This window comes from Trichosurus vulpecula, chromosome 1, assembly GCF_011100635.1.
Source record: "Trichosurus vulpecula isolate mTriVul1 chromosome 1, mTriVul1.pri, whole genome shotgun sequence".
Classification (NCBI taxonomy): Eukaryota; Metazoa; Chordata; class Mammalia; order Diprotodontia; family Phalangeridae; genus Trichosurus; species Trichosurus vulpecula.
This window is the reverse complement of record NC_050573.1, coordinates 492,147,186-492,160,186: the sequence shown is the minus strand read 5'-3', so window position 1 is coordinate 492,160,186 and position 13,001 is coordinate 492,147,186. Positions and strand designations below refer to the sequence as shown.

The 13,001-nt window shown below is 35.2% G+C and overlaps 1 protein-coding gene across 1 annotated transcript in view; it reads left to right on the top strand.

Annotated features, from left to right (window-relative positions):
- FOCAD (focadhesin) overlaps window positions 1-13,001 on the top strand; it is a 360,082-nt gene that overhangs the window by 98,450 nt on the left and 248,631 nt on the right. Inside the window, exon 8 of the mRNA XM_036738081.1 lies at window positions 5,232-5,438. Coding sequence (XP_036593976.1) covers window positions 5,232-5,438 — 207 coding nt within the window. The remainder of the gene's footprint in view (window positions 1-5,231; window positions 5,439-13,001) is intronic.

Sequence of the window (13,001 nt, the reverse complement as noted above, 5' to 3'; positions counted from 1 at the left end):
AAGAAAGCAACATTTGAATAAATTATGGTTTGTGAATATAATAGTGTGGCCTTTCACCCTAATGAATGACAAATATGAAAAATTCAAAGATAGGAAAGAAGTGTGAAGTAATGCAGAGAAAACAAAGCAGAGACACAAGAAAAAGATGCATAATTGCAGTTGTTTGAATAAAGTCCGTACTGAGAGCTAACTAATTTCTGGTTCGATATAATCAACCATATATGTTAGGGCTTTACTGCCAGAAGTGAAACAATATTTCTTTTTTCTGGCAATAGTAATCTTACTGGTTTTCTGGGAGTACACTTTGTAAAGGGGTTTGTTTGGGAAGTGTGGGAAAAGTAACTCAGACTAAATATATATGGTTGTGTAGAAGGAGACACAGTTTTGAGGATATTGAAGGATTGATTCCCTTACTATATGAAAGAGGGAACGATACTGTAGGATTGGAAAAATTTTGGTCCTTAATATGAACAAAAAAAGGGACTGAGAGACTATCATAACCATCAACTTACATGCCAAATTATGTAGTTTTTCTGAGAATAATCTGTACACACATTGAAAGCATTCTTGATGAGACTTTTAGAAAGGAACAAGCAGGCTTTTGCAGGCAATTTTTACAATTTCCTTAAATTTGTAAAGAATATAGTATCTCAATGTGTTTATTATTCGCTCCCTTAAAAGCTCTTTCATGCAACATTGGCCCTTGAACAGTACAGCAAAATTAACTCTGTTCTACCCCTTCACTATTAATATCAAGCAAAATATAAACCAAGAAATGTATGCTTGCCAAACATTTGCCTTTGCCACATTGTTACGAAAACAATCCAACAAATCCAATATAAAAGCAAGTTTTGAGGTCCATTTGATGTCTCACATTGCAGATAACATTGCATCCAGCCCAAGAAAATTGCAAAATTTCCTAAGCGAGATCCATAATCATTCAAAAGGGTTTGGTCTAACTATCCTTAAAGAAAACATCAAGTGGATGATGAATGCCTGTTGTCCAGATTGTAATGTGTAGTTGTATGCGCAATCTGTAGAGCTTTTGTATTAACCCCTATATCTTGGAGAGACACAAATGAACTATGTATGAACTAGGCTCAGGATGGAACAGGAGTGAATGGAAAATTACACCGTTCTTTGAAAAACCATAGACTTGTTCTTTGAAGGCCTGCCATTTTTTTTTTACTCTAATGGCCTTCCGTTGATGTCATGTAGCCCTGAGTAAAAAAACAGTACAGTCTCTGAAGAATTGGAGTTGCAGATTACCCAAAAGGAGAAGGAGAGATGATGGTGGGGTAATATGTATAACAAAGGGCAACCTAGGGATTTATAGGAAACTATAAAATATATTGAAAAAAAATAAATGATTTGGGAAAAAAAGATGAAGTAGTCTTATAACAAGGGAGAATTTTTGGAAAACCCAAATGCTGTATTGGTATTCTTCCAATATTAAGAGAACATGAGGTTCCTCCTACTCTCCTGCCCCAGCCCATTGGGTAGTTCCCCCAACTCTCCATAGCAAACCTTAAGGAGGGCCTTGGGTGAGAATCCTACAGAAGTAAGCATGGATCGGTTATGATCTGAATAATTGGAAGTAATATTCACCTTAATGAGATCACAGATAAATTGTAGTAACAGGACATAATGTTTGGAAATGTCTGTTGTGTTAAAATATATCAATAAATTAAAATGAAAAAATAAAGTCCTATCAGTCTTATACATGTCTCAGTATGGAAAAATGCAAATTATTCACAAAAATGTTGCAATTAGAATTTCTGGGCCCATAAGGGTTGCTGTGTAGTGATATGCTTCTTAGCATAGCTCATAAACTTTTGTTTCCTCCTTGAAATTTATTTGAGAGCCATCTTGTTTGGCCAATGAAAGCAACACTTTATTCTTTTTAAAAGGGTGATTGCTTGATATCACATGTGACCCATTTTTAAGTTTACATTAAGCAAGTAACTGGAATAAATCTTTCTTCCATTTCTAGTTTCTAGTAAATGGGCTTTCCTATAATCAAGTCAGGAAAGTTAATTAAAATTAATTATCTTGTAGCTTTTCTAAAGTATTTGTTTTCTATCTGAGACAAAGCAGTGGCCATGCAGAGGATCTTTAGTGGGGTGTGTATTACCTTCTTTGCCCACATTGCTTGATAGGATAACAAAAAAAATTTTTTTTTCCAATTTAAAAGGCAGTAGAAGATTTCAAGGAAGAAATAGTCTATCTAGCAAAGCACTTAGCACCTGTCCTGTCTTACCATGTCCTGTGTTATTAGGTAATATAGCTATGCTTTTCCCTCCATAAGCCTTTTCAAACAAATGAAAATCCTAAGATTGCAGTCCCAGGAGAAGTAGGCTCTGGGGAAATATTTCTTAGACTCTGTAGTATGTTGAGAAAAATAAAAATGCACCTGGAATTCAGGATTCCATGTTAAAAATAATTTGTCTTTATCTATGCAGCGACCTATTCACTTTTTCACTTTTTTGGAGTCACTCGTACACATACTTTGTTATGTACCTTGAATGTCCTTGGTTGTTTGTAGTGATAAGTTTCTGAGTATCTCCAATAAACTAGGGTTTGGTGCTTGTCCCATGTTTTAAGTATATCACAGTTGGGAAGAGAGCTTCACGAGTGACATGCTGAAATGAAACCTCTTCTAGACATAACTTGTATAGAACCGCAGGAGCTGGATGGGACCTTGGTGTTCTTCCAGTCCAACCTCTTTCTTGATTCAGGTAACCCCATGTTTAAGAACACACTGTTTTGGGCAATGTACCTTTTCCCTTTTTGTTAAAAAGTTCTTATTTTGAATTAAAAATAAAAAAAACAAACCCAACTATCTTCTTACAACTTAGGTCTATTTTGTTTTCAGGCGCAACATAGAAAAAGTATATTCCCTCTTCTGTATTACAACTTTTATAGTATTTGAAGACGTTACTCAAGAACTCCCTAAATATTTATTCACTTTTCTGCATTAAACATGCACAGCACTTCCAACTGCCCCATTTTTATGGAGGGGAGTTTTATAATGTGGTTTTTAGGTCTTTCATTAGCCTATTGTGCTCCTTTTTGTCAATATTTCTCAAAAGTGTGAGACGAAGAAATAATGCAGATACTTGGGGTGTGCTGTGAGCAGTGATGAATAAGGTGGGGGTGATTATCTCCCTCAGCGTGGGCACTTCTGTTAATACAGTCTCAGTTTTACATGTGGCCCATTACATTGTTGGGCCTTAATGAACTTGTGGTCAGCTAAATTCCTCGGCTTCCTTATGAGCACCACATAGCCATTGTTTACTTGTGAAGTGTTGAAATTTAAATACAGGACGTTACATTTATTCCTGTTAAATTTTATTACATTAATTTTAACTCATTCAATATGGATTTGGTCTCCTCACATATTGGCTAATGTGCCAAATATATTCTTAGAGAAACAAAGAACTAAATTTGCTTAACTGTTTTCCCTTTATGGTTACTTTAAAAATGGTTATGGAGATTAGAAAAGCACTAATATGAACTTTGTTCCACATTGTTTATTGGGTTAAAAAATTCTCCTGTTTAAAATGTCGAAAATTTCATGGGAGAATATGAATGTGTCTGTTTCAAGTACTTACCATGTAGTAGGAGCTAAGTAAATGTTTGATTATTGTATTTCTTATTAAATGGGTTTCTAGCATTTTGATCCATTGAAAGTAGCTAGCTGGTATTATGGAGCAGATTACTGATTTTTCTGAAATTGGATATTTATGAATTTTGTGGATAATTTTGGCTGAAAATACTCTAATAGTAATTTGCTTTCTATTAAGAAAATTGCACTACACATTCCTTTTTTTTCTGCCAGAAAATCTTCAGATGACTATACCGGTGCTCTTTTAATTTAATGTGAGGCTTCACTTTGTTTTAGTGTCTTTCTTTTGACTTTGTTACTATATACTCTGCAAAATTGAAGAGGAATTTAGGCATCAGACCATTCACTTTTCTTTTCATAATATAACATTTTCTTTGGGCTCCTCCATTGCAGTCCTTTTAATATCTTTCTGTTTCTGTGTTCTCTAGGAACTAATATAGTTCTCTATATTGCTTTGCACTTTGAAACACTTACTAGTCATGGTGGGTTATTATAGTAGTAACCATTGGTGAAAGGTACAGCTGGTCAACTGTAGGCTTTCCTCTTGATGCAATTAATAGACACAAGACTCCTGATTGAAGCAGATGGTTCATTGTTTTTAATCTCTGGGAATAAATGCCAGCATGGCTGAGATCAAGACCTTATCCTTAATTCTAACTCCAGAATTTTGATCAGAACAGCTGGGCTTGAATTGAATTGGAATTTTCAAGAGCACCAGATCCTTCCCCTCTAACATTATAGTAGCCTGTTGAGAAGACATTCTTCCATTTGAATAGTTTTTTACTCTATCTGCCAAATTGAGAAATGATGCTTTGCTTTGAGAATATTAGAGCCAATCATTTGTAGACAAAGTATTTAGTGGTATATTCGAATAACAGGCTGTGAAATTGCCATGAGGCACCTGTGTTGAATCCTAAAAAAACCATAGAGGAGAAGTAATTTGGACAAGTCAAACCTAGCCCTTGTGGAACATTTTTGGCTGGGCTGGCACTAAGGCATAGTTTATCCTGATTAGTTGTTTGTGCCCAGAGACCTCCGAAAATAAATCAACTGAACGTGTATTGGCTGGTAGTGATGAAAACAGTTAACATAGAATATATTTTGATGAATTACAAAAAGCTGACAGTGTAGTTATAAAACTTTTAGCCTTATATAAGTTCTTTTTAAAATTCAATTTTTTTTTCAGTTAACAAAAATCTATTTTCTTTCCCTCTTACCTCCCTGGGGTTGGAGGTGGGGAACAACAAAAAAGCCCTATAACAAATAAATATAGTCAAGCAAACAGTTTCCTGTGTTGGCTTTGTCCAAAAATATGTGTCTCATTTTGTGTATTTGTCTTACCACTTCTCTTTCAGCATGTGGGAAACCTGTTTCTTCATTGGTCCTCTGGAATCATGATTGCTGATGGCATTAATTAGCGTTCTCAAGTTTTTTAGAATCTGTACACTTTTTAAGCTAGCTTACTCGCTCTATTTCAAATCCCTAAATGGCTCATGAAGAATTATCCAGGGACTTTTAAAACAAGATTTAATTTATCCTTTTGGTATATGCCATCCTGAAATATTTAATTTTGATTTGATCATTATTATTATTTTGGTAACAGGTAAAAGATTTGGTACAGACAACAGAAGTGACACTATTTCTTCAAGAATTATTTTTGAGTCTTTTGCGCCATCCTGTTTTCTGGAAAGAGGAGCTCGTCAAACTAAGCCTGCAAATTCTGTGTATTTGTGAAGTAAGCCTAAAGATAACTGGAGACTGTTCCTCTTTAATTCACCTTTTAGAACAAAATTTTGAGCTTCTGAAAGAGGTAAGATATACTTAGAGAAAAAAAAATCAGTGCGTCTTTTTTTTTTTGAGAAGGTGTTTAATAAATTTTTTTCAATAATTGGGTAGATTGTACCTGCCTACTGATTGGACATTCCCAGAATTTCAGGGTAGGATGGAACAGTAGAGGTTATTTAGTTAAACCTTTGTCCAAACCAAGATTTCTTAACCTGAAGTCTTTGGGTCCCCAAGGGATCCATGGACATATTTCAGGAGGTCTTGAACTTGGAACAAAAAAAAAAGTTACATCTTTTATTTTTACTAAACTCTGCGTGAAATTTAGCATTTCCTTCCATTATTTAGGAACATTATTCTTAGAAAGGGTCCACAGGCTTCATTGGATTGCCCAGCGGGTCCACAATACAAAAAAGGTTTAGAACCCCCAGTCTGAATAGTTAAGCTGCTCTGTAACATCCCAGATAAGCCCATCCTTTGAAAGTGGTAAGTACAATGTCCCACTTGCAGAAACTAGAATGGTACATGTACATTAAATGAAAGGGCAGCCTGCATGCTCATTTTTCTGTTTTAGACTGTTTATGTGTAGAGACTTTTATTCTAGATCTGTTTTAACTGACCATAAGAAGGTAAGGGGCTAAATGTCACTGTAGTCTATTCAGCTGCATGCAGAGATCCATTATCTATTTTTCTAACAGATATTTCATTATCTGCTCTTCCCACAATTTAGTCTTAAAACTTGCCTTCCATTAGGCAACCTTCCACTAACAGGACAAAAAGTGTATACCCACATAGTGTGCCAAATTACTAGGAGATTTTTTTCTTGTGTGACTTGTTCCCTCCTAACCAGTGGTAGTTTTCAACGCTATCATGCGTATAAAATAATATTCCCCATAGCCCTTTACTTCATTGACTGTGCCCCATAATCACAACACTGAATGTGCCTTTCCCATGAATTTTACATGAGTCAATTTTATTTTATTCTATTTGTGCTGTTCAATTATTATGCTACAAATTTTATAAAAAGTACAAAAGCCTAATCCGGTCATCCAGTTGCCCTCCCATAATGGGGTGTGCTGTACATTCTGAGAGAGTTCATTTCCTTGGTCAACTCTAATTATTAAGAAGTATTTCCTAATATCAATCTGAGATCTCTTTCTTGGTAGCTCATTACTGTGGCTCATGGTTCTGTCCCCTGGGTGCAAGCAGAAATTGTCTAATCTTTCTTCTGCTTCTCCTTCTTCTAAGTAACTGAAGATGACTGTCAGGTTTCTTCAAGTCTTCTCTTTACTAAGCTAACCCTCCCTCGGTCCTCAACTATTTCTGATACGATATGGTCTTCACTCCCATGATCACTGTTTGTCCTCTTTTTGGTATGCTCTGTTTATCAATGTTCTTTCTAAAATGTGCCACCCAGAACAATTATAATAATAGAGGACATTCATATTATATACATGAATATTCTTGAGCATAAAAAGTTAACATATATATTTGTGTGCACATATATACAGTGCTTTAAAGTTTATAGCATGTGTTATTAAAACTGAACAAAAGACTCCTGATGTAGTCTGACTGTGATGGAATGTAGTAGGGTTATCATGTCCCTTATTCTAGACATTGTATGTATATTAATGCAATTTAATAGTGTGTTAATTTTTTGATTGCTGTGTCACACTGTTGGTTCATTGAACTTGCAATCTGTACTAACACTCTCAGATCCCTTCACATTATTATCTAGCAAGTTTCCCATCCTATGTTTATGTGGTTGATTCTTTGAGCTCCAATGTAGAACTTTAGATTTATCATGATTACATTTTATTAGATTTTGTTTTTCGTTCTCGACTGATTATCTTTTTAGATTCGGACTTTGTCATTCTGGGTGTTAGGTAGTTTTCCTCGCCTTCATATTATTTGTAGTTTTGATAAGAATGCCATTTTCGCCCTCATCCAAGTCATTAATAAAGGATAAATAACAGAGTCATGGACAGTTCACTGGGGCATTCCACCACGTACCTTCCACCAAGTTGACAATCAGTTAATAACTTTCCTTTTTATGTGCCCATTCTACCTATTTCTAAATCCTTTCCTGTATTTTACTCGAGCCTCATATCTCTATCTTGTCCACAAGCATAATACAGGTGACTTTGTTGAATGTTTTTCTGAAATTTAATTATACTCTGTTTATGGAGTTGACCTGACCTGTCTAGCAGTCTAATAACCTCATGTGGAAGGAAACATTTCTGTTGGATATTATGTACTAGACTGCTGGAAACAATTTTATTTTTAACATTAATCTTATATCTAAGTATTTCTAACTTGGAGAGAGATGTCCAAATTTACATAGTTCACTCACGCCCTATGACATGTCTTCCTGTCCCAAGAGGATTTGAGGTCACATTCTTGAACAAGGGAAAAATCCTAAGATGGTAAAATACAATTTTGGTTTATCGTTCCAAAATGTCACCACTCAATTCCTTCCTGAACTGTTCCCCTCTATAACTGAAAAGGGAATACTCCCATTAATCAATATAGTAACCTTTAATGCATAAGAGGAAGCAATGATCTTATCTTAACAAGAGTTGTTTTTTTTTTTTTTATTTTATCACTCTTAATTCTTTTTACTAAGAAATACCTTGGCTTTCATTTTCCTTAAGGGGACAACTCTGGAAATGGTTTTAGACTAGAGAAAGTATTTCATAATCAATAGTTGACCTAGAAAGGAGGTTTCTGATATGCTTCTACACCTTTTAAAAATGAAGTGAGTTTGTTATGAAATATTCTTTTTTTAAAAGTTTTTAAAATTCCTTTTCTTTCTATACAGTTAGCTTATAAAGTGACCACATCTTATTGTGTGGTCTTCCTCCACTTCTTCCCCCATTTCCCCTGCATCTGGCAGAGGGCAGGTATTTATATTTCATTATCTGTTTTTTAGGACCAAGATTGGTTAGTATAAACGTTCCATGTTCTGCTTTCTGTTAGTGTGTTTTTTTCCATTTATATTATTTGTAGCCATTGTGTATATTGCTCTTTTGTCTCTGTTTTCTTTGTACTGCTTTAATTCATGCGGATATTCTGTGTTTTGCTGAATTCCTTATATTCAGTACAAACAGGGCAGTGGCTGTTAAGAGTAACAAGATCTCTGAATTCATAGGACTAGATTTTGTAAGTAGACTTATTCTGTTAAGTGTTATAATTTGTGCCTACGTTGAATTTCCTTCTCATGGAGGTATCTGTATTTGGCTACATGATACTAAATCAGCTGTAGTCCTAAGATGATACTGCTAGGACATTTCTGCTGAGATTACAATGATCAGATATCCAGTATTCTGCCAAAAAAACCCAGAAAAACGAACACCTGAGAGATGAAGATTTTAGGGCTAGTAATGTCATATTCAAATGAAACTTTCTTTGATTCAGCCCATGTCACTGTCCCCATGTAAGCTCTTAAATGCTTAAGCATTAAAATATATTCCTCAATTAAAAAAAAAATGCGAAGGCATGATATAGCTCTTAAGGGATGACCATTTCCCTTTCACATCTCCTCCAACCCATTCCTTTAAAATACTTTGTACAGTTTTTCCAGGAATTGGACTTCAATTGTTTTTTGAAAATTATTTTTTTAAAAAATTATATTTTGAAGACTTTTTTTTTTTTTGAAAACTTGGAAAGCACCTGTCTCCAGTTCTGTCATTTCTCCTCTCTCCAGGGTTTGTTTGTTTTTTTTTGAAGATCATTGTCAGTTGTTCCATCACTTTTTATGGTACCCTGAGGTAGTTCATTGCGGCCTGGTGCCTTGAGGGCCTGCTAGGTTTACTCTTCATATTACCTTACTTATCTTGGTTTTAATATCTGTTTTTACTATAATTTATCTTTTTCAATCTGGCAATCATTTTTTCTTGGTATAGAAAATTAAAGTAAAATAAAAATTAAATAGTTTATTTATAGTTCTTTTAAACCAGGTCATTGATTTGTTCCCTTCTTTGATTTTTTTTTTGCCTCTGCACATAATTTAAACAATCTCTTTTTGTTGTTCTTATTATTCATTGTAAACTCACTTCACTTTGCGCTTTAGAGTTCTTGACACTATTCTCATAAGACTGTTTCACTCTTTTGTCTTTATCCTCTCTTGCTTGCCTTTGTTTTCTGTACTTTTTTTTAAATCTTATTTTTATTTCTGTGGTTTGTTTTGTACCAAAGCCTCATTTACAAATATAGCCCTCCATTTTCTCTTACACACTAAATTTCCCTTGTAATAACAATCAAAAGATGCATTTCAGCAAAACCAACCAATACATGAACTGTGTCTGATGTTGTATCCATTATCCCTTGCCCTTCGTTCCCTCCTCTGTGGTGAAAAAAGGGAGGTGTGTTTTGGAGCCAAGCTTGATCATTATACTTATACCGTGTTCAAGGTCTTTTGCGGGGGGGGAGTTGCATTATTTTAACCATTGTGTATGTAGTTTTTATGCTTCCACTTCATTCCATTTCACTTCATACTAGAAATGTATTGTAAAAACTTAGGTTGGTTGATGAGTTCCCTTTATGTTCAGATTAGTCTTCTTAAACAGTTCCTTCTTCCTGTGTTCATTAGAATTTTCTCTTCAAAATTTCCTTTTTGAGTTCTTTACCCCTCTTGGGCTAAGAAATGTTAGAACACCCTTTTTATCTCTCTCTGTCCCTTCTCTAAACTTTTTGAAAATCGTCCTCCCAAAATCTGTGGCTCATGTCAAATTATGCCCCCGTGTCCCTTCCTTTCCTAGCTTGAGGATGAAGCATCTACTCCCTCCTAAGGTTCCCAGAAGTTCTAATTTAGCCACCAATTTCTCTCCATGCCTCTCTCTCTCTCTCATTAGATCAGGTTATTAGTTGCTTTGTTTTGGGCACATGCCCAGATAATTAAAGATTTCCATTATTATTATATCATACCTTCATGTTCAGTCTCTGATATGTTTACCAAATTCCTCCTCAGGCAGCCTGTCATAAACTCTGATGATAATAATTGCCTATATTTCTGCCTTCGTTGATCTTAATGCAGGTGCTGTCCACTAAGCTTTACCCTTCTGCTTCCTGTATCTCCCTGTATGAGTAAATCTTTGACTATTCTCTCCCCCTCTCCCTTTTAGCCTAAACTATGTCTTTTGAATAAAGGCTGCCTTTCTAGAAGTATATTTTAGTCATGGATCTTATTCTACCAAAACTATGTTAGTATCTCCTAGGTCAAATTTGCCTCTTTGTTTTAGGAGCTCAGGTCCATTTTTCTTATGCATATATTGCACATTTGTGTATAGGCTTCTTTGGCCATGGATTTTATTGCTATCCTCCTCTCCCCCCTTTGTGGATTTCATTTCTTGTGAATTTCTGTTACTCTTCTTTTCACATTGTAGCTACTCACTGTGGTATTCCTTGTAACTCTACTGCCCCTTTAATTTTGATAAGGTTTATCCTTCTCTGGTCACATTCTAGTCATGATTCCCTTCCTAACAAATATCACTTGAATTTGCCTCTTTATCTTTTCTAGTTTACTGTGTTTAATTCCCAAACTTGCTGCATATATGTATAGACATTTGAGGTCATCAGTATTTTGGTTATTTCTGTATTAAAGGTACCTTTAATTTAGCAATAAACTGGGTTAGTAGTAATAACATCTAATGATAATTGGTACTGAGTATTCTATTTATTACACCTCTGTTGTTTTTATAGAACTGTTATGGAAAGGATTTTAATCTGGTGGAAAAGGTAAAACCAGTGTAAAAAACAGGTTATTTTCTCGATTAAAATGTTTCCCATCCACAAGTTGAATATCTCACGGAACTATTATGTTTAGCTAGTTGAACATCTGTCTTAACATTCTATTTCTTTATGTTAATTCAAAAGATAATTCTTTTAAATCTGTGATATCACTAGATATCTTAAGGCTGTACTTCTGTACTTTTATAATGGGTTAGTACCAAAAACGTGTCAGAAATTGCAAAATTGTAGCAAAAGTTTTTTGCATATTCTAATTTTTTGCACTAGCATTCTCAGCGTATCTAGAGTACAAAATCGAGCCACCAGTGTCAGAGTTAATTTTATTTAAAACAGTGTATAATATTGAGAAATGATGTCCTTGACAAAAGGGCACATGTCTATTCTTTGATAAAAGGGCACATGTCTATTCTTCTCATTCCTTTTCACCGTTTTAATAATCTTCATAGTAGAAAGAAAGACAAAGAATACAGCTTAAATGCTTGATTTTTTTTTTAAAAAAGCTACTTTTTAAAAGAAGGTTTATTAACTTAGTCAAGGAGGAAACTTGACAAAATTAATTTTTGAATTCCTTTGGCAGAAAATACTTTTCAGTTTGGTGTGTCCTGTAGCCTATATATGTTTTCTGTTTTTAAATGAAGCTCAGTGGAATGAAATAAACCAACTTGTTGTCTATTTTGTGCACATTCTCTGTTCTTTGCTCTCACTGAGCAGACCAACTGGATTTTCATAGAATCTAAGAATTGTTCTGGACCTTTCATATTATATATCCTAATCCAGACCCAGAGCAGAAATCCTTTCTGTAATATCACTGAGAGTTGGTCATCCTACCCCTGATGAATGATTTCTAGGGATGGGGAACTCATTACTTTTGCTCATTCTGTTTTGGACACTTCCAGTCATTAGAAAAGGCTTCCTTATAATGAGGTGAAATCTGTCTCCAGAGTCATGGCCACTTGATCTTCTACTGCCCTCTGGCACCCAGTTTAAGTGTTATCTTTCTTTAATACAACAGCCCTTCAAATGCAGACACTTTGGACAAGGGAAAAGAGCCCTGGATTTGTAATCAGAGGTTCTTTGCATAGATTTAGAGTCAGATGGGGCCTTAGAGATCATGTAATCTGAACACTTCATTTTACAGATGAGAAATTGAGGTCCAGCGAGGTTACGGGATTTCCCCTTGGTCAGTTATGTGCCTGAGTTAACTTTGACTTCAGGAGGAAAGTTCCCTTGATGGGAGTTATTCCTCCTCATAGACCTAGAGCTATAAGGAACTTCAGAGGTTATTTAGTTTAACCCCCTTCATTTTTTAAATTGATGATGAAACCGAGGCATGTGGACTTTTTTTTCCTTGAATATTTTATTTGTTCTCAATTCTGTGTAAAACAATTTTTAACATTTAAAAAAATTTTTGAGTTACAAATTCTCTCCTGTCTTCCCGTCCCTCTTCTGCTCCCCCCCACCCCCCACCCCTTACTGAGGAAGCATGTAGTGTGATATAGGTTAAACACAAGGTACATGGAGTTTAAAGATATGCCCAACCTCACAAGTTTTAGAGGTTGATTTTAAACCGAGAACTTCCGATTCCCGATCCAGCAGCCTTTTCTTTGTACCATGCTGACTCCCAGGATCTCTGGGTTTGCATCCTGGCTCTGCTTGTAACCTTAGGGCAGTCATTTAACTTCTCTGGGCCTCAGTCTCCTCACCTTTACGACGGCTCAGTGTTTGGTCCAGATGGGTCCTGAGGTCCTTTCTAGTTCTAAATATATGGTCTTACGAAATATTTCGAGATGCTGTTTTGTCCACATTAGGTGTTCTCAAATCTCTCCAGTTACTTCAGTTGATC